Raw genomic sequence first — 27,921 nt, 5'->3', positions numbered from 1 at the left:
TTTATGCTGGTTGAAGCTAGATTGACCAACAAATTTACTTCCAAAAGAGTGCTCGGTTCACGACGTACACATTTCAGCATGATGTAATGACACAGCTCAGCCATCTTTTGAGAAGCAAGCTGGCTGAAGTTCAGTGCAATTACGTAAGTGTGTTTGTGACACAGAGGTTGAGTAAGATGAAAATATGAAGGTGGAAATGGAAGAACTGAGGGATCTAAATGGGGTAGGGAACAGCTGTTTACAGGAATGACAGCACAGTGTCTGGGAGGCACCTACAAAGAGCTCCTTTCCCTATTTTACACTTTTCAGGCATTTCATTTGTGAAAAGAAAATAACTTCTGGCCATGGAGGCTCTTGATTGGTCATTCATTGTGCAGAGAATGTTGAAGGTGAACTACAAATATTCGGGTAGTGGGAAAACAAAACTAAGCAATGAGTGGTGGCTTTCCGTGTCTGATATTTGTAGCTGTTCAATGCAAGGCTAAGTCTGCCTCAGCAATTACAACCTCTGATACAACTACGACAACACACACACAATGATGCCAATGGCCCGCAAGTTTATTTTTGTCATTAAGTGAATGTAATAAAGAAATGGAAGCAAACCGTACCGCAAAAGAATGAGTGGGAAGATGACTTTTCAGACCTATGGACCCAGTGCTTGGTATTACTATCAGTACTACCCCCAGCCATTTTCAATTTTTATTATAGTTAGCACTGGCTTGTGCAATAGATTTTCGAAAGGATAGAAACAAACTTCAGTGGGCAGTGGCCTCCAATGTATATGTCTCCGTTTCTTTACTTGTCAATGTTCTTAGCTGCCCCTTAAAATTTTCTTTACAAAGAGCACATGCACTGACCACTGGACATTAGTGCCTGTTTTCTCGCAGAAGGCACCATCAAAGTATGAAATTGTATAAGACGCACACAGACAGACGGCATGTGCATTCATAGTGAGGCATCACGATTCCCTTTTGCACTGGAGGTATGTCTTTTTGCTTGTGTCGGTCTGCAAAGCTACAGCGTGTGTTCAAATGGGCACTCTACACAGTGGTCACTTGAGACTGGCACAGAGTGGCACTGTCTGCCACAAGTCCCGCCCACAATCACACTACCCGCCCAATCACGGAGCGCTTGTCGCCTGGCTGGAGAGGCCATGTGGTGATGACAAACGCGAAAATTTTTGCTCGGAGTCAAGTCCCAATATACAAAAGAACCGACCTTGCTTTGTCACGATACACAGAGAAGTGGCTTCCTTCTGATCTCACTGGAGTGGCCGTCTGCGCACATAGATGACTGGGCCCTTCTTCTGGTGTACTACTGGCAGTGGATCTTCTGCTCGTGTTTCTTCTGGAGAAAACGCATTTTGAAGGTCTTGGGGCAGAAGGAGCAGTGGAAGGGCCTCTCGCCCGTGTGGGTGCGCACATGCCTGTCCAGCGTGGTCTTCTTGGTGAATGCCATGGGACACAGGTGGCACTGGTGGGGGCGCTCGCCCGTGTGGATGCGCAGGTGGTTGACGAGGTGGGCCGTTTGAACAAAGGCCTTGCCACAGTGACTGCACTGGTAGGGGCACTCACCCGTGTGGGTGCGCACATGCCTATCCAGCGTGTTCTTATTGGTGAATGCATTGGGGCACAGGTGGCACTGGTGGGGGCGCTCACTGTGGATGCGCAGGTGGGTAGCCAGGTTGCTCTTCTGCGTGAAGGCCTTGCCACAGTGACTGCACTGGTAGGTGCGCTCACCCGTGTGCACGCGCCAGTGCTTTTTCAGATTGATCGATGATGGCGTAACGTAGCTGCACTGCTGACAGCGCAATAGCCGGCGACCCAGCAGAGGGTCGTGCTGCACCCTATGGCCATTCGGGGTAGAGGGAATTCCTGCAAGAGGGAGGAAGGAAAAACCCTGAGAGCACTTCACCTACGAACACAGAGGGAGAGCGCAAAAAGTGACGCGAGAGAAGAAACAACACAAAACAGAGCGTCTCCATCAATGCCAGGCGAGCCTCTCTGCACAAGCTTAACATGCCTGAGCACTGTCAACCTATGCAGACAAGCGCCCCTCCATTCTGCTGGCTTAGAAGTATTTTGCTCAAAAGGCATTGAAAATTTCCGGATCATCATTTGTTCAAGAACGGCCTGTCTAGTGCTCTCGCACCAAGAAAGGCCACCCCTGATATCATGCATTCGCTAAAACCTGCTAAGCTCATGACTACCAAGGAAGCAAAGAAAGTGTTAATCTCCACAGAAAATTCGCATTCAATGACTCAACGGCGCTAGGGTGGCTGCACCAGCACATGCGTACTATAATCAGGCACATGAAATTGGTCCAGTTGGATGCGCTCTGTAGTGGATACATAATACACACATGCAAACATACAGTGGCACATAGCAATGGAGAACTGGCCAGAGCTCAGTTGAACGGCTGATAAAATGAATACTATCCATGAAGAATTAAGTTACCATCAAATTCAGTCAACAATAACTTCACATGAAACTCAGATTTGCAGAGCTTGTGCACTTGTTCCCGAAACTTTCTTCTTCACCAAAGGGAGATAATGCACAGCAAGGGGAAACTAACCAAAGGTGACATGTTGGAGAATCGAAGGCCTGCAGCAAAATGTGAAAAAGACGTCCGAAACTATTTTCAAATATCTGTCATCCCTACACTCAGCTGTAAAGGTTTCAACAATAGAAACTGCCTGCAGTCATGTCAGACAGCATGTGTAAAAGTCTCACTCTACACCATACGAATGGGTGTGGTGTCACGTGAAATTTCAGAATGGCAGAACATTATCAACACGCTATTACTGTGTCCCCCCATGCAGCCTCTGTGAAAGCCATTTCGTAGCTCGGGGACAAATTGGGAACTCTTGCTTAGAAACAAAGCAGTCCTCCTTTTGTGATTTTTTTTTGTTTTCAAAGTTTGTGTATCACTTCAGTAGTGTGTGTCCGTGTTGTATTATTTTTACATATGTGAATGTTTCATTACAACGCAAATTGGTATATTACCCCAAGTCATACTTATGAGAACTGATAATTCACACCAAATCCTGGGGACCCTTCGAGTTTAAATTTTGGCAAAGACACTGTACACCTAACCACGTGTCAGCGTGTTTTTGTGCCGTGTCAGCCTTCAAAATTTCGACTTTTTTCTTGTTTTTTAGTATTCACAATTTAGTGTGAAAGCATTGGTTAATGCAGCACATAAAACATCTGGCCTTGTGGAGGCCAACAGATGGCAAAACAACATTAGTGATAGATGCTCCCACCACAAAACCAGCTGACCTATCAAGAAATAACAAAGAATAATGCCAGTTAGCAAAAATATTTTTAGTCATAGGGTTCTTCAAATGAAAAAGTGCATCTGTAAGCAGGAAATCCAGCAGAAATTTTCTTTAAGGACAACCAAGAAGTACGAATAACTGAATTTATGCACCAGAGCAGCTTGAATTAAGCAAATTTAAAAATTTTACGGGCCAACCAAATTTCTGAAATTCGTTTGAATTTACCTCAAGTCTGAATTATCTGAGTTTGAATTGTCATGCGTCTACTGGAAAGCCATTTGAGTTGAAAAGGAAATTTCGAAAAGCTGAGTCTGGGTGCAAATATTATCCAGGGCAATCAGAATGGCAAAACATTTCCTTCAAGGACAACAAAAAAGTACAATTAACCTAATTTATGCAACGGAGCAGTTTGAATTAGGCAAGTTTAAAAAATTGAAAAATATTAAAAAAACAACGGGCCAATGAAAATTAGAAATTCGTTGAAATTAACGATAAGTTTGGATTATCTGAATTTGAATGGTCACGAGTCTACTGTAAAACAATTAAAGTTGAAAATAAAATTTCGTAAATTCGAGCCCTTGCGTGAATAAAACCTGGGGCCTGCCTTCAGAATGTGAGACAAACACATATGTACCCTCACCACTACCTAAATCACTTCAACAACTGACTATTCAGAGAATGCATTGTGGCCTTTCACTTAGAAGACCATGTGAGAGACATGCACCATGGTCTACATGAGTAAATTGGGCATGCTAATTACACAATCAGCAATGAAGCGAACAGCTAAGTGCATTTGCTGCATAATGTCTGTTCTGCTCAGAACTTAATAGCAGTGCTACCATGCGGCATTCACTGCAACCTGCAGTGGCATTCACTGCAATTCTCACATTCACAACATTACACTGTGCTCTCGAACTTTTGTTTGTTCACGCAAAAATATTACATGATAAACATGTACTGAACGCGCAAGCAATCTGCTAATCAGGCATCATGACAACAGAGATAGCACACAACACGGCTGATGGTAGCCAAGAAAAAAGACGTCTCTAGGGATGCTCGGAACTTTCCAAGAATACACCGACAAAAAATATACACTGAGCCACAACTGGCCGCCGAAGGTCAACTGTGCCGATTGGCAATACAAAAACAAATGGAAACAAACCACACTGAAAACGTGTGGGAGAAACATGACTATCTGGAAATATAATGCCAATGTTTGGCATCCATTATTAAAAAGTCATGGCAAAGTCAAGAAGTCTTATTTCCATTATGCGTTCGTTTCTTCAATGCATTTTAAAAATAGTGGAAACTTAATCTGGTAGATGGCGTCAAATCGTGCCCATTGTGTTCCCTCACTCTGAATGTTTCTAGCTTCCCCTTAAAAGTATCTGCACAAGGAGCACACAAAAAAATTACTGGACTTAAACAACCGTTTACCTACAGAAGGCAACGTCCCAGTGGGAAATTACTTGAGGCATACAACACATACACTAGCATACGTATATAAAATGGTGACGCAACACAATTCCATAATTCCCCCAAAAAACAATGCACCCTTTTTGAAAAGGTTGCGCCTTTTTGCTCGTACAGCAGTACTGCGCGTTTAAGCCGGTACTCAGCAGTCCCCATCATGAGATGCTTGTGAAGGACACAGTATGTCACTGTCTGCCACAGTTCCTACCCACAATTACACTTCCCACACTAGCACGGAGCAATGGTCACTCGGCTGGTGAGGCGACGATGTGATGACAAACGTGGAAATCTTCGCTCGGAGACAGACGTCATTGAATGATAAAGCAGGCTCTCTCCCTGAGCTCCCGACACCTTGGCCTGCTAAACAACCCTTCTTTGTAACGATTCGCAAGAAGGGGTCCGCTCCCCTTTGACCTTTTAGGAGCTTGTGTCTGTGCACACACATGGCTGGGCCCTTCTTCTCCTCCTGCACTACAGGCGGTGGTTGTGCTCCTTGTGCTCGTGTGCCTTCTGTTGGAGGAAACACGTGAAGGGCTTGGGGCAGAAGAGGCAGCGGAAGGCCCTCTCGCCTGTGTGGGTGCGCCCCTCTGGCCAGGTGGGCCTTCCACATAGATGCCCAGCTGCATTGTCTGCACTGGTAGGGCGCTCGCCCTTGTAGATGCGCTGGCTGATCTCCAGTAAACTCGGAGCAGGTGCCGTCAAGCTGCACTGCTGGCACTGCAGCAGTGCCAGCCCGACAACCTGACAGGGGGACTGTGCTGCTCACTGAAGCCATTCAGGGAAGGGCCTGCAACAGGAGGACAAAGAACCACTGAGAACTTTTCCACTGACAAAGATAGAGGCAGAGCGCAAACAGTTACATGAAAGGAAAGCAGCAAGCACAAAATAGGAGTTATACTTGGGTACAAGTTAACGACGGCAATATCTCGCCGTGCATCACTCCACCGGAGTGACAGACGTGGATGTCAATGCGCACGGGCACTTTGAAACAAGATTGCGCCTAATGTGCAACTTAATCGTACTTTTTTTTTTCAAAGCCAATTTCATCAAAGTTCTCCTAAGAATGCTGCATCAACTTGAATGCCTCCATTCACTGTGAGCCAAATCCAAACTTATCCTCCTCCAAATCCAAACTTATCCTGATATTGCTGTAATTTACTGCATAATTTTAATTATTGAGGCCATCAACTTCCGTTACAGGACTTGAAGTATACCTTATAACAGCTTTGACAACGTCATATTTAGGGCCAATAACGAACTTGATTTTTTCTTAAATTCGAATTCTGTGGATTTTGCTCATTTCAGAAACAAACTCCTCTTATGTAATTGCGTTGGGACAGTGAGGTCACGTAACATAAAGTTATGAAGGTGGAAATAAAGGACAGGAGAGAAATTTTAATGGTGGGGAGAGACACTCTTCTGAGGAATTTGTTGCCTGATGAGTGAACCATGTCACTCATTGAGGGGATGGTAATTCATTGTGCAAAAAAATTTAAGGTTCCGGTAGAAACATTCAGGGAAAAACCAGGCTTACATGACAAGTGGAGAGTTTGTCTCTCTGATACAATATGGTGTTGCTTAGGCGGAGAAATTGGCAGCCCTTTTATGCACGGCTAAGTATGCTTCAGCAAAACAAACTCGCTACCACTACAGAGACATACACTGATGCCAATTGCCATTCTATACTCGGTTACAACTCAAGAACGGCACCACCTCATGTAGCGTATCACTCCGCCAAAGCGCCGGACCCATGACGTCAGTGCGTGCGCGTTTTGAAAGGGGTTTGGTATGAATGCGTGATATCATCTGCCTTGTCTCACGCAGTTTGTTTGTCGTCACTGGAGTCGTTTATAAGCATATTAAGTCCAAAAAATCACGGGAACGGCTCACGCCATGTTCAAAATATTCCCAGTAATGCCCTACTTTCGCCGCGCGGAGAAACATCCGGCTACGAGGATAACAGCGGAAACTTCCGGTGCCGTTCTTAAGTTGTCACCGAGTATAGATTATTTTTGTCGTATGAAAGAAATGGAAACAAACCATAACGAAAATGTATCGGGGGGAGGGGCAAACTTATTTTGGTATACACAAGCTTTTGGTGCGTCAAAACCAGCCCTCCTTGTTTTTCATTTTTTCATTAGTTAGCATTTGCTTCTGCGACACATTTGTGAAAGGATAGAAGCGATCATCAGTCTGTGGCTGTCAGTTTATGTTACTGCACTCCGTCACTCTAGGGTTTTCTGGCTGCTCCTTATAAATATCTCTAGATGAAGTAGACTAGCTAAGCACTCGACATGAACTGCTATGATCTACAGAAGGCACCATCAAAGTGGGGAAGCTACATGAGTGCAATACACAGTATATGGGCATTTGCACGAATATCAACAGTGGTACATTGTGACTCTTTCCAAGAGAGGTGTGTCTTTTTGTGTTGTTTCAACCTGCATAGCTGCAGATGGGGACTAAACAGTGCTGGACCGGCTCTTACCACAAGCCACGTGTTACTAACATAGGATGCCTTTGTCTGCCATAGGTCCCACCTACAATCACACTTCCCGCACTAGCATGGAGCAGTTGTAACCTGGCCGGTGAGACCACGATGTGACAGCAAAACTTTTGCTTGGAGGCAGGTCTCTTTGCAGAATAAAACGGGCTCCCTCACTGAGCCACATGCCGAGTTCCTCAGCACCGTGACAGAAAGTGAACTAGCCGCCTAGCAGCGGGCCGGTCCAGAAACGCACATCATGACCGTCTACTTTTAATGACGCAACGTCGCCATGCCAAAGACAGTTAAGTGCAACTCCGCTGAATTGTGCCTAAAAAATTTGGTGCTAGTAAAGAACTTTGACCATACACGAGAACGAAGTACCTTCCTGTCTAACGTGTGACAAAATTTTGGAAGCATGCCACGACGACCCATCATCGGGGCCCTTCAGTATGCACACTCGGGAAGATCAACCCGAGATGCTGCTGGCCCCGCCTTACATCCGACGTCGCCCACTACGTTCGCAGCTTCTTTGGCTGCCAGCAGTGGAAAATGCCAACGACGCCAGCTCGACTGCTGCAGCCCATCACCGCACCATCGCGACCTGTTGCAACAGATGGGAATGGACCTTCTATGCCCGTTCCCCACATAATGAGCCGCCAACAGGTGGACTGTTCTAGCGACAGACTACATGACCCACTAAAGGCTGCCACGCAAGCACTGAAAGCTGCCATGATTATGCCTCCACACGAGTTCCAGGAATTCTGGGGTCTTCTGGCCACATTCATGGTGCCCCAAAAAGCATCACCCAGAATTAGGCGATCCACTCAACTAACCCTTTCTTAGCAAGTTCCCATCACCTCACTATGGCTGTTCCTGCATTAGCCTCTATGCCCAACTTCCATGCACACGTGTCCCATCAATCAAGAACAAAAACGTAATTTGGGACAGTAGTCCCAATGGAAACCACTTTGCTAGTGTTCACCGAGTTCAGCGTACATGACATGCACGGCTATCAGGTTATCCGACAGCCTCAGATGAAGCAGAAAATAACAAAAAAGTTGTTGCTTTCTTCTGCAATGCTTACCAACTGCGAAGAATGCGCTAGAATTGAAATAAAGCACCCACAGCTCTCTGTCTGCCACCAATCACAATAGGGTCCAACAACAGGCAAAAATGCTTCAACAGGAACATGAGAAACGAAAACGACAAAAACAACCAAAAGAATGTTTGCACAAGGATGACATCTACAGTTTGATGAACTACAGAGAAGTTTAAAGCCTAGAAAAGAACACCGCATCCATTTTATTACAGGTTGACCTTTGTTTGTTTTTTACACTTCTGCCAAATGGCCCGGAGGGTCAGCCTGCAATAATGACCGAAGAAAGTCAACCCAGTTGCAACCAGGACCGGTTCACATAAAATAGTCACCACACAAAACCTGGCATATTCAGTAAATATTTCTCGCCCCTCATGTGGCTCCTAAAAATAAGGATGGGCCTATTTGGGGCCAATGCACATTCCAAAAATACCGGAATACATTTTACTGCAAAGCAGTATATGTCTCACCCCCCCCCCCATTTTCATTCCGGTGTCATCAATTTACCGGGCGACGCTCCGGGGCTCCTCCTCACCACCGCTGGCACCTCTATCAACTATTTTCCCCCATGTCTCAACCGATGCCCCTTTGGCAAGTTGTGCAGTTGGCAGCTAACGGCGGGAGTGTGGTTATCAGATGATTGCAAAAAATAAACAGAAGCACGGACGGGTGTAAAAATGTACTGGCAATTACTGCACCCCTAATATGAAATTTGTGTGCAGCCTGAGCTGCAGTCTTCTCGGTCACGGCGCATTTCTGCTGCATCTCAGGAAGTGTTCGCGTGATCATCAAAGGTACAGTGGCGTGCGCTACTCTACTGCTACCTCGCAGTGCGGCGTCGCCACCGGCCAGCATGTTGCAAATTGTGGTTGAACCTCCCGCACAGATGTCACGTGGTTCGGATTAGCCCCGCACAAGGGAGCAGTGAGTATGTTGTTGCATATTGTGTTTGAACCTCCCATGCAAACGTCACGAGGTTTGGATTAGCGGAGAAAAGAACAGCTTCTTGGGAAAGTGCCCGAGGAGGGCGCTTCTTGGTGTCGACGCATTACACGTGTGAGGGAAAGGCAGTGAGAGAGATGACGCTGTAGCCACACGTGTCATACTCCACTTCACCCTTCACTAGATGCTTCTCTCCGTTTTCTTTCTTTCGTCGCTGCAGCATTCACTCACTCGCTTATGCGGACATAAACAGACAACGCTCCCGAGAAGCTCGGGTAACGGCTGCAAAAGGGCTGCCCCTTAAAACGACAGAAACCCACCGTCGCCATATCCACTCAAATTCACTTCTCCAAGTAGCTCCGAATCCCTCCCATAGAAGAGAAACTTCCCCAGTTGAAACGTCGGCTAGAGCCTACCCTATATTTCTTTTTCAGTTTGAAAGGCCTTCTAAGTGAGATTTTGGCCGGTGTCTTTCACACCAAAGTATGCGCCATACCTGGTTGCTGGTTTATGCGTTCACAGTTTGCGGGTAGAAAAAGGGGGCGTGTATGCACAGCTAGGCTTCAAGCTTCTATGCATGAAATGCCGGTTGTACTGGTTGAAGATATAAATGTCAAAATTACATGGCTCAATGCATTTAGTCAGCTTTCGTCCTTAATCGAGAGGTTCGGGTGTGGGTTGATGTGTTAAACAGACATGTTACACACACAGTAAGATGCATAGAAGGGGGAAGAAACGGCCAGCTACGTGTTTGTACGCTAGAATATAGCTCAAGGGCTTCCAGCTTTTAAATCATTGTGGGATGGATGCATGCCGTTCGTTTGGAGGAAGAAGAGCAAGCATTGCAGCATTGGCCCGAACACAAGCGCGATTGGGCACAAAAACAACTGAAAGCTGCTGGCACCGCCGTTATCACCTCAAGTACAGCTTGTTGAGTAGCGACGAATCCCTCCCAGATTAACAGTAACTTGCCCGCTTGGAACGCCCGCGTGAGCCAATATCACTTCTTCAGAGGGCTATCAGGGGATATTTTTGACGGCATCTGTAACTTCTATAGGCACGCGCACATGAGCGGCCGGTTTATGCGTGCACAGGTTTGTGGTGGAAAATAATGGGAGGCAGCACCAGGCTGAATTGTGCCCTTTCACGACACGTTTGCCGCAAGAAACCAAAACACCTCAGTTAATGACAAGGTAGGCCATTAAAATCCGAATAAAAAATTGCCTGTGACGCTGGTGCACCGCCATTGCAGCAATAATGAACGGCAAATCAGCCATCGCTTTTGTACCCCTGCTACATGGGCACTTGCAATGGCCATTAACGCAAACAGCAGTTGAATGCCGTAACAGCCATGGGAACTGAACTGTGGCTGTGGAACTGAACTGTTTGGATGATTTATCACGTTACTCTTGAAATGCTACCTCGTGAGCTCAAAAATTTTCTTCTCTAATTATTTTCTGCACTGCATGTTACACAGTGTCTTTCTTTCACTCGTCGCAACCGTTTTTTGTAACAGTACAGTGAGTTTGTGACAGCGCGCTCGCCTGCAGCGGGGACACGTGTCTGGGGACAGCCATCTTGCCCATCTGCCAACGGAATGGAGACCGGTGACCTCCGTTGGCGCAGTGATCGCCGTTGGATTTCCAGCAGCACTCGCCCTGCCATGTAACTCCGCCTAACTGCCTTTAAGGCCAACTGCCGTTCTCGTAACGGCCGTTAAGGTGCCCGTGTATAACAAAGGTTCAAGTCTGGGCAAAAGAACCGCTCCGTCATTTGTTTGCACACTGCTATGCCTAAAGGCGGTCATGAAATGAAACCCCTATCAACCTGCAGTGGCACACATACAAGAAAAGCAAAATAAAAGTAAAATGTACAAATCTTTCAGCTTTGAAAATGCCATCGACAAGGCCTGTCAACGGGCTTCGCACCCAGTTGTGCGCAGAAACTTCAGTTGACGTTTACACAGCAAAATGGGCAGTCGCCTCGTAGGCGTTGTGAAATCCCTCCCCACTACTCCGAGACTATGCTAATTCCCTGCGAGGCCGCATGCGCGCATTTCACCTTCAATTCCCACGTATGTGAATTCTATGCCTCTATGAACTCTACGTGAAATCTAAGACGGGCGTCATCATATGCATGCCGTACTCGTGAAGCTTGGCAACGTCAGGAGTCGTGAAATTGCCGTACTCGCTCGTTGGCGCACGGCCCGAACTCTCTCATCGTTTCCTGTCCTTGCATACTATTTTCTCCCCTGCACTCTGTAAATTCTAATCTGTTTACAGTAAAAGCTCAATGATATAATCTCGCTGGACTACGAAAAATATTGGTATCATCCGAAATTCGTATGAACAACACAGACAAAAAAACTAAGCACTAAACAAGTTTTCGTTTATTTCTTTTCTTTTGCATGAAGAAATCCGTGACGTTTTTCTGCGTTTTTTTTTAAACCTCCATGTCGCCGAGCAGTCCATTTTGGACTTTCATCTCCTCAATCGCAGTGCCCAAGCTCACTACAGGAGAGTTTTTGTGCGCGATTCGTGCGCATTTGCGTCGTGCACGCAATATTTTCACACTCGCGGCGGCCACTCGGCGACCGCAGTCAGAAAATCACGCGCGACGCGCGTGGCAGTGAGAGGAGCCTGACGACTTGCGCCAATGGGAAGGCATGCGCCTCATGACGGCAGTTACGAAGCGCTCGAGACAGCCGGCTGGCTCCGCCGGGGATGTTTAGGCTTAGCACCCCGACAGATATTTCACGGGCGCTTCCACTAGTGCCGCGAATGATGTTTTGTAGCACCGTTTTCGCTCACATTATTAGATCATTTATTGCACAAAATACTTTGTGAGTGCTTTGAGCGGCATTTTAAAGAGCGGTTAGAAGCAGTCTTTTGAGCGCCCCGCACCACTTCGCGGCCGAAACAGCCGCCATGTTGCCACGACCGGCCGCGCCCCGCGCAGCGCCTGGGTGGTTTTGCGGCGGCGTCAGTGTGCCTGTGGAGTGTGCGGCGCGTTTTCGTGAGAAGAAAACAACAGCGCGGCCGTTCCTGGAGAAAGAGCGACAAAGAGGGCAGAGAGCCCGACCGTTGCCGTAGCTTGCTCGCTCGGCAGTCGGGCACCTCGCCGACTCGTTCGTATCATCCGCCGGGCACCGCAGGTCCTTTCGTAATAGCCGAAATTTTTCCCATTTCAAACAATGCAATTTCGCCGGAACTTATCAGAAATTCGTATCATCGAGATTCCGCTGTAACTACAACTCCTGCGTCCTCGTCTCTTGCCTACTTTTCTTCCAGCACAACTCCGCCACCACCCGGTCGACGCGTACGCTGACGGGGCGTGTTGGCAAGCGAGTACAGCAATTTCATGATGCCTGACGATGTTGCCGAACTTCACGAGTACGGCACGCATATCGCGGCCCGAAGACGGTGAGGTGGACGGTCGCGACGGCGGCAGCTGGTCTCGCGAGCGCAATAGGTGCGAAGCGCACTGCACGGAATTAACAGTCCCGGGTGGGGGGCGGGGGGAGATTTCACAACGCCTACGAAGCGCCAGCCGCAAAACGCATCATCGCCGTTATCGCAGCAAAGGCCAGTTTGCCTTGGCTTGGCTCGGATTGCATCCTGAAAACAGGTGCACCACGATGTCACTTTCAATGGGGAACCTCAAGTAGTTAGTTTTGTTTCTGAAAGTCGGCGTACACCCTTCGGCGCAGGTTGGGCGCAGAATTGCCAAATTTAAAGGAAATGTAGCAGGATGTAGCAGCAAAAGCACTTGAGCGCAGTTTGGCGCAATTGGCGCAGCGTTAGCATCACTGGTTGCGGCAACAGTCTGAACCCGGCCTCCCACAAACAGTAAGATGCTTACGATGCGGGAGGGACACAGGCAGCTCCATGTTTATCTGCAAGAACGAAGCTTGGATCCTGAGAGGTTCATTCGGCTAATTGGCTAGGAAGTTTGCTTCATCGCAAATTACAATAAATGTGTTTTTTTTTAGTGCATTCCATGGACTGCGTCCAGCTTTGCAGGTCATCCTTGATCACAGAGTGGAAGGGCACTAATTTTTTCAAGTGACTCGCTAAAGACATGACTTTCAACGGCACACAATATTCCCGGCGAGATTAGTGTATACAGTTGCCATAGGAACGAAACACGATAAGCTGCGGTGGAAACTTGGAAGAGAATGCAAGAACCCAATGTCATGTTTAAACCAGTCGATTCCACAGTAAACTTCAATTTCCGCATTGTTTCCAGCTTTGTGTACACATCCATGCATGTTAGGGAGGTTTGGAAGGCTCCAAGCATGACAGATTGTGCTTCAGTAAACCAGAACAGCACATGACCCCAGGATTAGAAAAAAAAAATAAACTGTTTTCAACCCAAAAGTTGACTTTATCAAGAGTGCTTGCTTCAGTACTTGTACATTTCAGCATGATACAATGGTGCAGGTCAGACGTCTTTTGGAGAAGAAAGCTGACTGACGTTCAATGAATGTATGTAATTGTATTTGGGACGCAGAGGTCACATAACGTGAAGATATACAGGTGGAAATGAAGGACGAGGGATATTTCAATAGGGGGAGAGGGAACAACTGAGCAACGAGGACATTGTGTCTGGGAGGCAGCCACCGAGAGGTACTTTGCTTTCTTTACACTTTTCAGGCACTTCATCCCTGAAGAATGAACCTTGCGACCATTGAGGTTGTCGGATGCTAATTCATTGAACAAAGAATTTTAAGGTTCACGAAAAAACAGTCATGGATAAAAAGAAAAAATCAGGAATACATGATGAGTAGCAAGTTTGTGTCTGATACGATATCGTGTCACTTAGGCGGAACAATTGGCGGCAATTGTATACAAGGCTAAGCCTGCCTTAACAAACAACCCTTACTACCATTACACAGACATACACTGATGCCAGTTGCCATTCTAGATTATTTTTGCCAAATCACAAGAATGGAAGCAAACCATAACGATAACTTGAGCGGGGGGGGGGGAACCTACTTTTCTGACATACAAGCTTTTGATATGTTAGTACCAGCCCTCTTTCTGATTCAATTTTTCATTGCAGTTAAAACAGGCTTCTGCAATGCATTTGCGGTAGGGAACAACTGTCAGCGGGTAGTTCGCTGTCAGTTCACGTCTCTGTGTTCTTTTACTCAGTTTAATTTAATAGCTGCCCCTTAAAATTATCTTTAGATGTAACACATGCAACACATGCAACAAGCAGGCAGAAGACACCATCACGGTGGGAAATTACGAGACGTACACACAGTATGCGCGTTTGCATGAATATTAACAGTGGAGCATCGTGACACCCCCTCTTCAATAGGGGCGTGTCTTTTTGGTTGCATCAGTCTGCAAAGTTGCAAATGGGCACTTTACAGCGGTGGACCAACTCTTGCCACAAGCGGCCTGTTAGACTTGGAGGGATATTTCTTTACATTTCCCACAGCCATATCTTCCGAATATTCAGATATGCGTTATAGTAAAACCACACTCAAGAGGGGGAGGAGAAAAAAACTATTTAACAGTAAAATCGAGCTGGTTAGTGGGTGGGCTCCTCAGTCCAGGACAAGAAAGTGAGAGTAATTTTCTGCAATTCATGAAAAGCCATCCCGAGAAAGCCAGGATTTGTTCTTTATGCCTGAAGGGGTCGGAAAACAATAAAGAGCTGCTTGGAAATATTCACTGGTTTCGATTCTTGTTACACTAAACACTGGCATGTATACTATTTATTGCGTTCGTTAGCGAATATATCAAGCCCTCAGCACTGTAACCATGTTATAACTGTTTGGGTTGAGATGCAGTTCGTTGTGGTAATGATGGTTACGATGGAAATTCAAGGCACAAAAGCAGCCTTCAAGTACTCCGGACAACGCTGTCTGCGTGGTTCGCAAGGGCGTAGCCCAAACCTTCTCATTGCATTTGCATGTGAATAAACAACGCATGCTGCAGATATGCACCTTCTTGCACTCAGCCATAACGAAAGCCAATTTGTGAATAAGGTACTGTATGCCTTACAGCGTGAAGAAAATATTTGCACGATCTTTGTGAGCTTCTCAAACCTCCCAAACCTTAGCGTTTGTAACGGTGCGCAAAAATTAATCCATTGGGCAGAGAAAAAACATTCATCTGATACAAGTCAGCAACAATGAAAGGAATAGAAGACAGCTGTTTTATTTCCTGCTGTGCGATGTGTGTGTAGGAGCTTTCTGCTTAGCGTGTCGCATTAGGCTGCTGGGTCTTCATGAGCGCATCTCAAAAATACTTTAGGGAAGCCTATGCACTTTGAATACTTATCGCGGAGCTCTGAGCACTGAACTTTGCAGATAAGCTAGAAAGGACAAGTTACACAAGATCAGAAAGTTCTCCTCTCTCTCCTCGTGCACTGTAAACTTGTGTGGGAACAGCTTGAAATTATTGAGGTGTCAGAAGCTGGCAAAATAACTGAATTAGTGGAAATACGCTGACTAACGCATCAAAGCGGGCTTACTACTACGCTTACTAACGCATCAAACATCTCACCTCTAATACGCTGCATGCTGCGTCACTCCCCAGGTTTCGCGTTAGTGGAAATGGCCCGGTTTTTCTCTGTCCATCGTCCGGGTTTTGCGCTGCGAACGTAATGGTTTACAAACTAGCTGGAACCAAACTACCTGCCCTCACCATTTCAGAGCGAAGCTGTTTTTGGTCGAGTCTTTCCCCGCATGAAATATGGTAATGCAGCGACTGGAGAAGACATAGCCCAGCAAGGAAGAGAGCAAGTGCCAATCACACATGCAGCAAGTTAAAAAAAAAATCCTTGAAAAAGAAAGCATTCAGCATAATATTTGAGTAAGACATCAATACTTTAGTGATATATTGCATTGTTCCTGTAATTAAAAATAAATGGCTTCTTGATTTTTAAGATAGCAAATAAAAAAGTACACTGCAAAAAACAACAAGCGCTCGCTGCGTTGCCTTGTGGCAGTGTTCCAAGTACAAAAGTAACAAACGGTTCCAGTAGATGGTGTGAAGTGGAACACAGGGGGAGGGGGGGGCGAGTTGCAAAACCAAGAGAAGAATATTGAGAAAAAAGGTGCCCCTCTGGCAGCAGATTGGTTTCAACTAGGTGACACTTCCTTCCATGACCTTCATGTGAAGAAAGTGCAGGGGGTAAGCAAGAGCTCATACATTTCGATCGTTATTGGCTTGAAAAAGACTACTAACAAAGTAAGTAAGAGGATAAACTCCATGCTTACTCCACAGTTTGCTTAACTGCTTTGGGAAACAACGAGCCTCTTTGTTTGTGCTAGCTTTCGGCACCATTTTTTTTAAACCTACGACTACTATCTAAAAAAAATTGGCAGAAAGACAAAAAGAAGGAACCTGTAGAATTAAAGACGCCAGGCCAAAAAACAGGGACTCGAATTTTGTGATAAACCGACATCTTTAGTAGCGGGTGGCTTTACTGATGATCAGGTGTGGAGTCTTCTTGCAAGAGCACAGGGGTACAGTTCAAAATGGAAGCAGGAAAGCGACTTTCGGGGCAAATATCACGTGTCTTCATCGGTGAAGCTCTCCCCGCCGTCTCCTACGATGATGTCGGACACCCGGTCGAGGAGAGGACCATCAAGGTTGCGCTCAAGCAGTTCAAGCAGGTACAGCTCGTCTTGGAGGACATTGGCGACCACTCCTCGTTCTAGGTTGCGCACGTTTGAGCGCAGCCGCTTGATCTCGTGCCACTGCTTTTTTGCGATGCTCATCAGCCGCTCTCTGCAATGAACGCGATGCACACGCTCAGAAAAGTTGAGACTGGCATGACACGGTAAAAGCTCGTTGATTTGAACCGCAAGGGGAGCTGTCTCAGGACGAATTAGTGAAAGTTAGAACAAATGAAAGCGGAGAATACCAACAGTGCACGGTATTTGGAAGCAGTTGGGCATGCGAACATAGAAGGGCTTGCTAAGTTTGTAATTGCTGTCTGCCTTTAGTCCTTGAAGATAACAGCTAGCACTTTTTGCTCTGATGAGAAAACGTACCAGAAGGCCTCCTCTTTCCTTACTCTCTCAACCGAGGAAGAAAATACCAGCAGTACAATGTTGTAATCACTGCCAGCGTCATCAGCAGTGACAGGTTCTGTGCTTCTGACCTGAGAAATGATGTTCTTGCCTCTTAGCACACTAGACACCATGGAACTCGCTTCCACATTGGCGTAGTCCGCAAAGAAGATTAGAGTGTTAACCAATTTTATCCAGGATTTTACCTGGAAAGTCTTTCTCTCTCCCTTCGCCGGTTTATTTCACGCTTAATTATGTGCCCATCCCTGGTCGCCGGTTTAGGTGTGCACAGGATGGGGGTGGAGGGAGGGGCATGCACGCACAGCAGGGCTTAATGCCGCTACCGATGACATACCCGTCAGGGTGGTGGGAAATTTAAACGTGGGAGTCTCATGGCTCAATGTGCCCTGTCAGCTGTCCTCTACAATTGAGCGGTTTGGGTCTGGGTTGGTGCGATGCCGCCTGTATAAACATTGCCTAACGCGTGAGCGAAAAATGGCCAAACAGCCACTCTCCTATTGCTCTCTCCTACCCTTTCCCGCTCCGTAGCCTTCCAGTGTGCTTTCGTGTCCGCCGTCCAGCGCCGCTTCTTGGAAACAATGCAAAACAGTTGAAAACTTGGTTAACGTTCCCGAGGCAGCGCTCCTACGCCTTCTTGTTTTTCACCATGCCTGTCTGTCTTGGTCTGTCGCTGATAAAACCGCCTTTGCCACGAAGCAAAATCCCGTGTGCTGACGCCTGCTTTGCACGCTTACCTACTCGGATCACAGGCCCCGAAATTTTCTGAGTGGGGCATCCCCCCTCTATCCCCTCCACATTTTGGTCTTGTTTTGACCCCGCTGTTCGCACTCCGCACCGGTACGCACTTCTAAAGTTGAGGACTGTACTGCAGAAGCGCCCGGATATCGTGGCAGGACCCTCAGCTGCTTATCCTTTTGTTTTCTATAATTTTCTGAAATTAACAAGCACGTGATATTATTCAAAAAGTAATGGTAGAAGTGAGCGCCTGAACAAAAAACGTGCACAAAATTTTTTCTTCTCTAAATACTCCAGAGAGAAAATTATCAGTAAAATAATGGCTGCCCCATCCGAAAATATCGTTTTTCTGTTTGTTATTGGCCTATCCAACGATCATTATGTTCTTACACTATTTCAGTCCGCCTCCGTCAGTTATCTTTGGAAAAATGCAGCAAGTATGAAGGGAGCGACACGTTGAATGAGATCCCCGGTGCGCCTAAGAACTAGCGCCCCGTCGCAGCTAAGATGTGAGCGAAACGGCCCTTGAAGCCCAACAGGCAAGCTGACAGGTACACGTCGTAGAAGTGGGTGCAGCGTTCGCGACTCGCGAGCAGTGACGTAAGGCGAGATGTCCGCCGGCACGCGCCACATAGCGGATGAGTGCCTGAACTAAGCGTCCCTACCCTTCCCATTGAAAAGCGCGCGAAGCGTTAGGCAATGTTTATACAGGGGGCGTTGGGGTTGGTGTGTTGCGCAGGCAATAAGATGCTTATGACTGGGCAGCGAGAGGGACCCCCACGTGTGTGTCCTCTAGAACAAAGATCAAGGCCTTCGAGGTGTTAACTCGCTATGGGACGGACGCATGTCGTTCGCTTGGAGGAAGAAGAGCGGAAACTGGAGAAGGGGCGCGGAAACAACGGAAAGCCGCCGTTGCCACCTCTAGTTCAGCTGGCCATGTAGCTGTGGATCTGTCGCGGATGAACAGCAACTGGCTCGCTTGAAACGCCGACATGGGTCAATATCACTTGTTCAGCTTAAAGGGCTTTCAGAGCAACATGTTCGACAGTGCCTTTCACCTCCAAGCACCCGCTCATGACCGGTTTCCAGCTTATGCGTGCACAGGTTGGGAGTGGAGGGAGGTGGGGCACGCGCTGCTAAAGGTTTCATACCCATGCTGATGACATGTCCGTTGTGTTGGCGCGAGGTTTAAATGTGGCCGCCAAACAGCCCAATGCGACCAGTCCGGTGCCCTCAGTGGTAGAGTGGATTGGGTTGGCGTGGTACACAAACAGTAAGATTCCTACTACGTGGTAGGGAAAGAGGCAGCTCTACGTTTGTCCGCTAGGATGAAGCTCAGGTCTTTCCAGATTTAATTCGGATAATTTGCTAAGAAGTACACTCAGGCATAAATTACGAAAAAAAAGTGCTTTGTTTCTTGCCCTCTGTGGAGGGCGCGCAGCTTCACAAGTCATCCGTTTTCACAGAGTCGAAGGGCACTAATTTTTTTATGCTAGTTTGCACCGCGGATATGCATATTTCAGCTGTCATATTTTGTTTCTTGCAGTATTTTTAGGAAGACTTTATGAAAATAACATTTCCAAAAGGTAGAAATTTTGAGTGCAGTTGGCTTTTAATGGGCCTTATTTAACATAGATTACCATGGAGCTAGGCCAGACTGAATCCTGCCGTTCTAATCATCCACAAGTTCAAATAATTGAAGTTCGAATTAACGAGCCTTCACTGTATGATCCATCAAAGTAACGTTGGCAAGAAATATAATTGTGGCGTGCAAAATGTGTACCAGCTTTACGAGGTTTCGATGCAACTTGACCGGCCCTAAGGACGTGGGTTCAATCTTGGCGACGGTGGCTGCTTCTCAGATGGGGGCGAGAAGAGGAAATGACCGTGTGTCGAGATTTCAGCTCGGTTAAAGATCCCCAGGTGGTCAAAATTAATCCGGAGTTCTCCACTACGGCACGCCTCATAGCCAAGCTGTACACCAGAAATCTGATTTTTTTTTTGCAACTTCAGCTGGCCACTCACCTTCTAAACGTAGGCAGTGCGGCCATTTCGTAATCCTCTACATCCACCTTCTTTCTGGTGGTCACAGACTCCAGGCTTCCTTCCTCGCTGCCTTCAGCATCATCTTTACCCGAGGGTCCGTCAGATTTCTCTGCCAAAAAAGAAAAAAGAATAATGATTTTTTCTTATACATGCCAAATAGTGTTTCAGTTCCCTCTCCCCCAACCCTGTTTTTTTTTTGCGATATTTTTAATCAAGCTGTACCAACTTTCACAACTTTCTTCATTATATACAAGTCGTACGTACTCATGACAACACAGGGACTACTACAGTCAAATCTCGGTACAACGAACACCACATTAACGAACATTTCAGATTAACGAGCATTTAAGAAATCCCACGCCGACTGCCTATAGTTTCAATGGAAAATTATTTCACTACTACGTACTTCAGAATAGCGAACTTTTCAAAATAACGATCATTTTATTTAGTTACGTGCCATGTTAAGAACGCCTCAGTACTACAAACTCATATTTCTAAGGCCGGAGATTCTTAGATTTCCGTTAAACAATCGCGGCAACCAGAGCCGTATGCTAGCAGACTACACGGCAAAGCGCAGCGCAGAAGAGGACATCTTGCAACTATAGTTCATCTCACAAGCTACATGCAGCACTGTGGAGGCTATATTGTTATCAATAGTGCGCCCACTGAGGGCGCCTAATCCGCCGTGAAGGGGGTCCTGAAAGGACACTCCCTTTTCCCCTCTCGGCAAGTGGCACCGCACGGCCCCGGCGCCTTTTGTTGCTTCCTTCGCGGTGAGTTAGGCGCCCTGAGGGGTACAACAATGTAGCCTCCACAGTGCTGCATGTAGCTTCTGAGATGAACTATAGCTCCGCGAATACGGGAGCTGATGCGAGAGATAGAAAAAATGTGAGAAGAAAAAAAATGAAGCATGGGTGGCCTCCTCCATCCAGAAAGCCGCGACCGCACTATTCGCGCCCCACCTTAAGTTTTTCTACATTCCGCCGCTGCTCGGGTGGCTTGCTGGATCTTCACGGACATCAGCGGAGCTCACAACAAAGGACATTCTCCAAAGCGTGAGTGTTCAGGATGAAGAAGGGAGCGAGGCATGAACGACAATGCCTCCGAGGGCGTCGCGGCCGCACTCGAAGACTGATACGAGAACGTGAGGACTGCGGATGTGCTGGGCAGCATACGAAAACTCTGCACATTGCCGGGGGAAAACCGCACGGCCAATGAGTCAGTCCACAAAAATGTGGAAGAGTTGGAGTTCTTCATGCTAGGAAGCTTGGGCTGCATGCACCAGAAGAAATTTGCCAATTACGTTAAATAAATGTGATTGTTTCATGATCACTTGCGCATTTTTTGTGAGAAATGACTTCAAGGATGCACTTCTTACAGGTAAGTCGTTTTAGGCATTGAAATATTATTTGTTGTCTTAAATGTTGCGATTTTCGCTACAACGACCTTTCAGAATAACGAGCAATTTTCTGCGGTCCCCTGAAGTTTGTTATATCGAGATTTCACTGTACACAGACCTGTACGACTCGATTTTGTTTGTTTTGCCTGATATTTGGTTCATTCAAATTTTCGCATTGAAACTGATGTACAAAATAAAGAGAAAACAGCTCATGTGGGCAGTCGAATCATCCCACTACCACAAAATTCCCAGAAAGGAGCCCATTCAGAAAAAAAATGTGAATTCAGCTGTGAATTTGGCCAACGAGTTACCTGAACTGCGGAAAAAAAATCTGAGAGCTTTACATCTGAACAATCACTCCATCTAGGCTGTTCCCGTCTGACACTCAGAGACCAATTCAAAAGCATTGCTAAACGACTAGTGCGCAGTGATTAATGCTAGTCACCAAACTTGTTTGCAAATGTGAAAACCTCGTGTATATTCTCGATTGTCTTATCAGTTCGTACAACTAACTTGCCGGCTGCAGAACTCACCTTGCTTAGGCATGAAAGAAAAAAAAGAACATCCTGGCTTAAATGAAAAAGAAATGAAGTTCGACATGGCATGTAATGTGAATAGACAACAGGTGGATTGCAAAAGTAATGGTGTGACTTTCAAGGGATGGGAAGAGAAGCCAAAGCAAATCAGATGAAGTAATCAACTGAGCTAGCGAAAGAAAAATTGATGAACTTAGGTGACACGGTACTGCGAAATACGCAGTAGTCATTGTGAAAAGCGTCTGTCCCACAGCGGAGATCTGACAAATGCTGACAATCATTATTGCTACTGACTTAGCTAGGCCACAACACTCAGTGATGCAGTGTCAGCAGCTCGCCTATGCAAGTTGTGAAAACAGCAGTGGGCTGCACCTAAAGCCTCTAGCTTCGTACATGTCCAATAGGCTCATACAATTCCTTCATGGCATGCTGCTACGATGATGTTGCAGAGCTAATGCCCCATCTGTCAACGTTGTGCTAAACCTGGTCTCACTGGCAAATGTTGGTGTGAGAGTCGAACCTGCAGCCTCTTTTCCAGCAGTGCCCAGTTCAATTCCTGCTTCGAGCTGCTCAGACCCTCCTCACAAAAAAAAAAAAAAAAAAAGCAACAGTCACTGGCAACAAACACTGCTTGTACTCAAAATGGGACGACAAACTGGTTTAGAAACAGCTTACGTTGTTGAACATGTGGCCTCTCGGGCTTCGCTTTTCCCTCTCCGAATGCCTTCAGCGAGAGAGGGAACACCGAGGGAACTGCATTCCACAGGAGTTGTTTCGGTGCATTAGTGCCGGCCGGAGGCGTCATGAACTGGGACGGAAGGAAGTGCTTCTCACAGAGGGCTGCCCCACGCCGGATGAGAGCCCGCCTGTGGTATCGCGTCAGGTGGGCGCAGCCGCTGCTTATGCACCACTGCTTGGACCTGCAATACAGGCGGTACCCATGACTGCAAAGGTGTTCTCGTAATAACATTGCACATGGGTTTGATGCGCCCTACAAGGGTTGTGACCCTGGATCCCAACCATGAGGCAGAGATAATTAGAAGGATAAGGATGGGGTGGAGTGCATCGGGCAGGCATTCTCAGATAATGAAAGGCAGCCTACCATTGTCCCTGAAGAAGAAAGTGTATGACAGCTGCATCTTACCGGTACTCACCTACAGGGCAGAAACCTGGAGGCTCACTAAGAGGGTTCAACTTAAATTGAGGACGACTCAGCGGACAATGGAGCGGAAGATGATAGGTGTAACATTAAAGGACAAGAAGAGAGCGGAGTGGGTCAGGGAACAAACGAGTGTTAAGGACATATTAGTAGAAATTAAGAAGGCATGGGCGTGGGCAGGGAAAGCGATTCGAAGGCAAGATAACCGTTGGTCATTAAGGGTAACAGAGTGGATCCCTAGAGAAGGCAAGCGTTGCAGGGGGCGGCAGAAAGTTAGATGGGCAGATGAGATAAAGAAGTTCCCAGGGATAAATTGGTCGCAGTTAGCACAGGACCGGGATGATTGGAGATTAATGGGAGAGGCCTTTGCCCTGCAGTGGGCGCAGAATGATGATGATGATGATTACAAGGGTTATTGCAGCGGTGAAACACTATTGGCTGGGAGCATTAGGGTCCTTTGCACATGCAGGCAAAAAGTGTTGCCATCTCTGCGGCAACACAAGACTCAACCACCCAGCTTGTGCGTCTAATCGGCACAAAAACATTAACAATGAACAGAAATTTTATATTGCTACACAGAGGCGTACTCTCAGCCCCAGATCTGTGGTACATGCTACAGGCACTTTAGGAGGTCAGTGGGTGGCCTGGGAAGGACAATAGATATGAGTGAATTACTTTGTGTACAATAAGCGACTTTACATGGCAGACTTTGTTGGTGCAAGATGTACAAATTGCTAATTCTGTAACCATTGGCACATTCACCAGCACTGTTAGCTTAAATTATCAAACGCCTTCACCAGTATCTGTGAAACTTCAAAGGCCGTAGTTCATCTAATATTGCCCCAACCTTGAAGATATTTGCAGAAAATTCGATTGGCCAAGCCAGGGCTTTAAAATCGATAATAAAGTAAATAATGTTGTGATCAAATATAATAACTGAATAACGTCAATTAATTAAAATAATGACCAAAGTCAATCACTCAATAACTTTTATCCACTACCGTACTTGCACGATTCTAATGCACACCTTTTCCTGCTAAAAGCAGCCTTGAAATTTGCATGCACGTTACAATGGGTCTCCTACCCGGCTTTTTTTTTAATGCCAGCAGGAGATGGATAAGCAAATTTACATAGTACAAGGAATTTTGCTGCTACAGTTGCATGCATCAAATAAAATGGATTGTGCCAGGTACATGGTGTCATGTCTCTTACATCCGCGCAGTAGAATCTTCTTTAAATTATTTTTTCGAACTTTTATACGTAAAATTACCTAAGCGTTACGATTGGAGGTGCGTTAGAATCGTGCAAATATGGTAATTATAACCAAAATAGCTTCATCTGATGTTCAAATTTTAATTAAACAAGAAAATGAATAACAATGCTGTGCCCGTCTCCTTCCTCTTTATGGTTTGTTCCTTGGGCTCCATTTTCAGAAGCAATAACAACTTCAGCCAACAGAAATTTGCAGCAAGCCTGTGTGGGCATCTAAAATTTTTTTGTTCCACCTGCTTGCTGTTTATTCGTGAGCTTAATATTATGTGACCTGAACCAATACCAGTTTTGAAACGTTTCGGCATACTTAATTTTGCAAGCTATACGTTCTAGCATCTGTGTGTTATATTTTCTTGTCTGCTTTTCTCAATGGCCAAACAATCCTGTTAGAAGCATTTAGCCCATTGGTATGGTTGAATGTGTATTAGAAGATAACAGACTACCATCGTCTGAAAGTAGAAGTCAGCATGGCTGAAAAACATGAAAACACTAACCAATGCGGCTGCACTTTGGAGATAGTGCCGTACTCTCGTAGCATATTTGAGAGACACTAAACGCTGAATAACGTTTTGTTTTAACTGAAAGAACATTGTTCTGGTGGGCATCAATAACGTGCGTGCATACACAACCCCTGACAGTGCACAAGTGCGCAGGCAACCATTAGCCCAATGGTGCTCACTTGCAGAAAGGGTGCTACACACTCGCACCCTTGTAACTAGAGCATTTGTGACACCAGCGCCACTCTGAATCTGTTGTTAAAGCGAAGTTTTCTGTCTCACTGACGGCGTCTGTGCGCACCGCAAAAAACACTGCAGGGAATCCGACCGTCTCTGGCGATCGTTGTGGGTGAAGCGAAGAAAAAAACGCTTCCCGTGGTCGGCATTCGAACGCCTTCAACCAGAACAAAAAACTTCCGTTCTTCTCTCCCTCAGTGCTAGCAGCCTAGGCAAGACAAGGAAAGAAATTTACTCCCTCCTTCGTGAATACACCACGGCCACCGGAAGACTCATATGCTGATTCGTACAATCATTTGTCTTCCCCCACCCCTACGGAGAATATGTGTTGCTGCTTTTTGCAGCGGAGCTGTTAGCCTCTCGTTGGTTGAAAAACTTCGTGCTGTAAACGAAAAACCCAGGCAGGCCCCAGCAGTTCTCACCCAAGACGCCGAGCACATGCGTAAGGCTAATTAGGCGTGCAGCATAGTGCTCAGTATTCGTGTAAAGAAAAAACCACAAAACAAGCATCGAAACCACATTGTGGATGATAAGGCAACTGGGAACAATGGGAACCCACCCGCCGCGGTGGCTCAGTGGCTAAGGCGTTGTGCTGCTGAGCACGAGGTCGCGGGTTCGATTCTCGGCCGTGGCGGCCGCTTTTCTGATGGAGGCGAAAAGCAAAAATGCCCGTGTGTACGAGATTTCGGCGCACGTTAAAGATACCCAGGCGGTCAAAATTAATCCGGAGTCCTCTCCACTACGGTGCGCCTCATTGCCTGCGCTGCGTCGGCGTGTTAAACCCCACAATCAATCAACAATGGAACCCCCCCCCCCCCCCCATGTGTTTGGTAAAGATTAGGTTTGGAAAGCGGAGGGCGTTGACGTCATTCGAGGGCTAGCGCATGCGTCAGGCTAGGCAGGACCCAGCGATCCTTCCCGAAGACGCAGAGCGCATACGTAAGGACGCAGCATTTGCCGCCAGAGAAGCCGAGTGCAAGCGACAAGCCTGCAGAGACAACGAGTTACATTTCATACCCTCCCTCATCATCATGTGTAGTAGTTTACAACAGCTCTGCTGACATCAATTTTCGCAGGGCGGAATGGCGTCCATTCTTTCTCTTACCAATCACTATTTTCCCATTCTAAAGCACACGCATTTAAACCAATCTCAAGCCATGGCCAATCCCCCTCAGTGGGTACGCGTCTGTGAAGCCGACGTCCATCCGAATGCGACACGGTCGAAGCAGTAAGGATTGAGAGGGGAGTGCATAGGATGAAGTCTCTTCATCGGCGTTTTTGCAAAAAGCCGATGAAGGGACTCTAGTATACACGTACAAAATGCGTAAATATATTAAGCACCCCTCCGTGTAACGATGACGATGGTTGAACAGCTTCTTTCTTCGTGTGAAATCAAATGGCGAATGGTCAAAGTCCAAGCCGCTGCGATCAAAAGTACAAACTGCGTGCGAGTCAGAATCAAAGCTCAACGAAGTAAAGTCCAAACTATGCCGACAACCAGGAATCCCTCACAAGAAAGCTTCGCGTTCAACCATCGTCGTAGTAGACGGAGGGGTGCTTGATTTTTGTTTCATGTGGCGGCAGCACCGACCTATTCTTACTTTCCCTCACAACGAAGTTTTCGTCGACGCGCTCAAGTTATAAGCGTGGCACTCTCCTTTACTTTAGTCTGAAACTTAAATGCATCATTTTGTTTGCTTGTAGTTCAAGGCAGTTTGGGACACTCACAAAGTTCGATCTGTAGGAAAGGTGAAGAACTGCAAATTCGGGTGTTTAGCCTGTGAGCGTTTGCAGTTTGCAGCCCAACAAACGCGCGCCGAGGCACTCATTTTCACTCAGCTACTTGCACAGGAAAGTAATCACCAAGAAACTTCAGTACCACGCACGGTACTGCATCCTCGTCGTTCTTAGCAGTTCATAGCTCCTTCGCAAAATTAGCCAATAAGCGATAGCCAAGATCGCGGATTCTGGATTCGCTGCGTATGTACGCAAATTTCCTGGCAAAAATTACCATAAAGTCACCTCATTTTAAACCGACGTATAATAACAGCTGATATTCACCTTGTAAATGGAAAAAATATGTTATAAAATATAGAACTACAAATAAACTACAAAATAAACGAAGAACAGCGCGTTTGCCAAGCCGCCTAGCAACTTTGTTGAAAAACAAAAATCTGTTTTGTTTTTGAATTGCTCAGAAGCGAATAGCTCTATGCGAATAGTTCACCCACCTGTCGAAGTAAAGCACGTGTTCTGACTGTTGTGTGTACTACTGGTACGTTTGTCTGCAACAGATTTTCGCCGTGTGTCCTCTCATACACCTTCATTTCTGTGTCTTCCAGGAGCAAGCAAATAAGGCATTTGAGCTTCCACTCGTAACTGCGGTGTACTCTCTGCGGAGCACGAACGCACCGGCATGGACGAACCGCCTTCGTTTACCGACACCGAGACTTTGCGACGAGCCCGGCGTGCCGAGCAGCAGCGTCTACGCCGTCAGCGCGAACGCGAGTCAACGGATCCCAACGTCGTGGCGAAAGTGAAGGCGAGGCACCGGCAGGATACACAACGGCAGCGACAGAAGCGGCGTGCCCGAAGTCCAGCCAGCAAAGCTTTAAGACTGCGGGAGCGAATGGCGGAAAGGAAACGACAGCGACGCAATGAGACCGAGGATCAACGCAAGGCACGACTGGCAGCCCACAGAGCCC

General features: G+C 46.7%; 2 protein-coding genes across 5 annotated transcripts; both read right to left on the bottom strand.

Moving 5' to 3' along the window:
- Nucleotides 1-84: 84 nt before the first annotated feature.
- On the bottom strand, nucleotides 85-2,586 carry LOC144179845 (uncharacterized). Its single transcript, XM_077708273.1, has 2 exons — nucleotides 2,575-2,586; nucleotides 85-1,914 (listed from the first exon to the last, which is right to left on the bottom strand). Exons 1-2 carry the CDS (start codon nucleotides 2,584-2,586, stop codon nucleotides 1,315-1,317), a joined length of 612 nt encoding a protein of 203 aa, XP_077564399.1. The 3' UTR covers nucleotides 85-1,314.
- On the bottom strand, nucleotides 1,869-27,145 carry LOC144179106 (uncharacterized). 4 transcript variants are annotated; one of them, XR_013324148.1, is made up of 6 exons: nucleotides 26,945-27,145; nucleotides 22,727-22,971; nucleotides 20,096-20,225; nucleotides 15,942-17,030; nucleotides 15,801-15,889; nucleotides 1,869-5,540 (listed from the first exon to the last, which is right to left on the bottom strand). XR_013324148.1 is itself a non-coding variant. In XM_077707331.1 (4 exons), exons 1-4 carry the CDS (start codon nucleotides 27,043-27,045, stop codon nucleotides 16,811-16,813), a joined length of 696 nt encoding a protein of 231 aa, XP_077563457.1. In that variant the 5' UTR covers nucleotides 27,046-27,145; the 3' UTR covers nucleotides 13,421-16,810. The 4 variants fall into 4 exon arrangements, 1 of the variants encoding a protein (XP_077563457.1); XR_013324147.1 differs by having other exon boundaries at nucleotides 15,801-17,030; XR_013324149.1 differs by lacking the exon at nucleotides 15,801-15,889 and having other exon boundaries at nucleotides 16,727-17,030.
- Nucleotides 27,146-27,921: the final 776 nt, after the last annotated feature.

This window comes from Haemaphysalis longicornis, unplaced genomic scaffold (genome assembly GCF_048455015.1).
Source record: "Haemaphysalis longicornis isolate Haplotype H1 unplaced genomic scaffold, Haemaphysalis longicornis Haplotype H1 scaffold_4, whole genome shotgun sequence".
NCBI lineage: Eukaryota > Metazoa > Arthropoda > Arachnida > Ixodida > Ixodidae > Haemaphysalis > Haemaphysalis longicornis.
The sequence above is the reverse complement of the archived record's forward strand: the minus strand, read 5'-3'. Positions and strand labels throughout refer to the sequence as shown.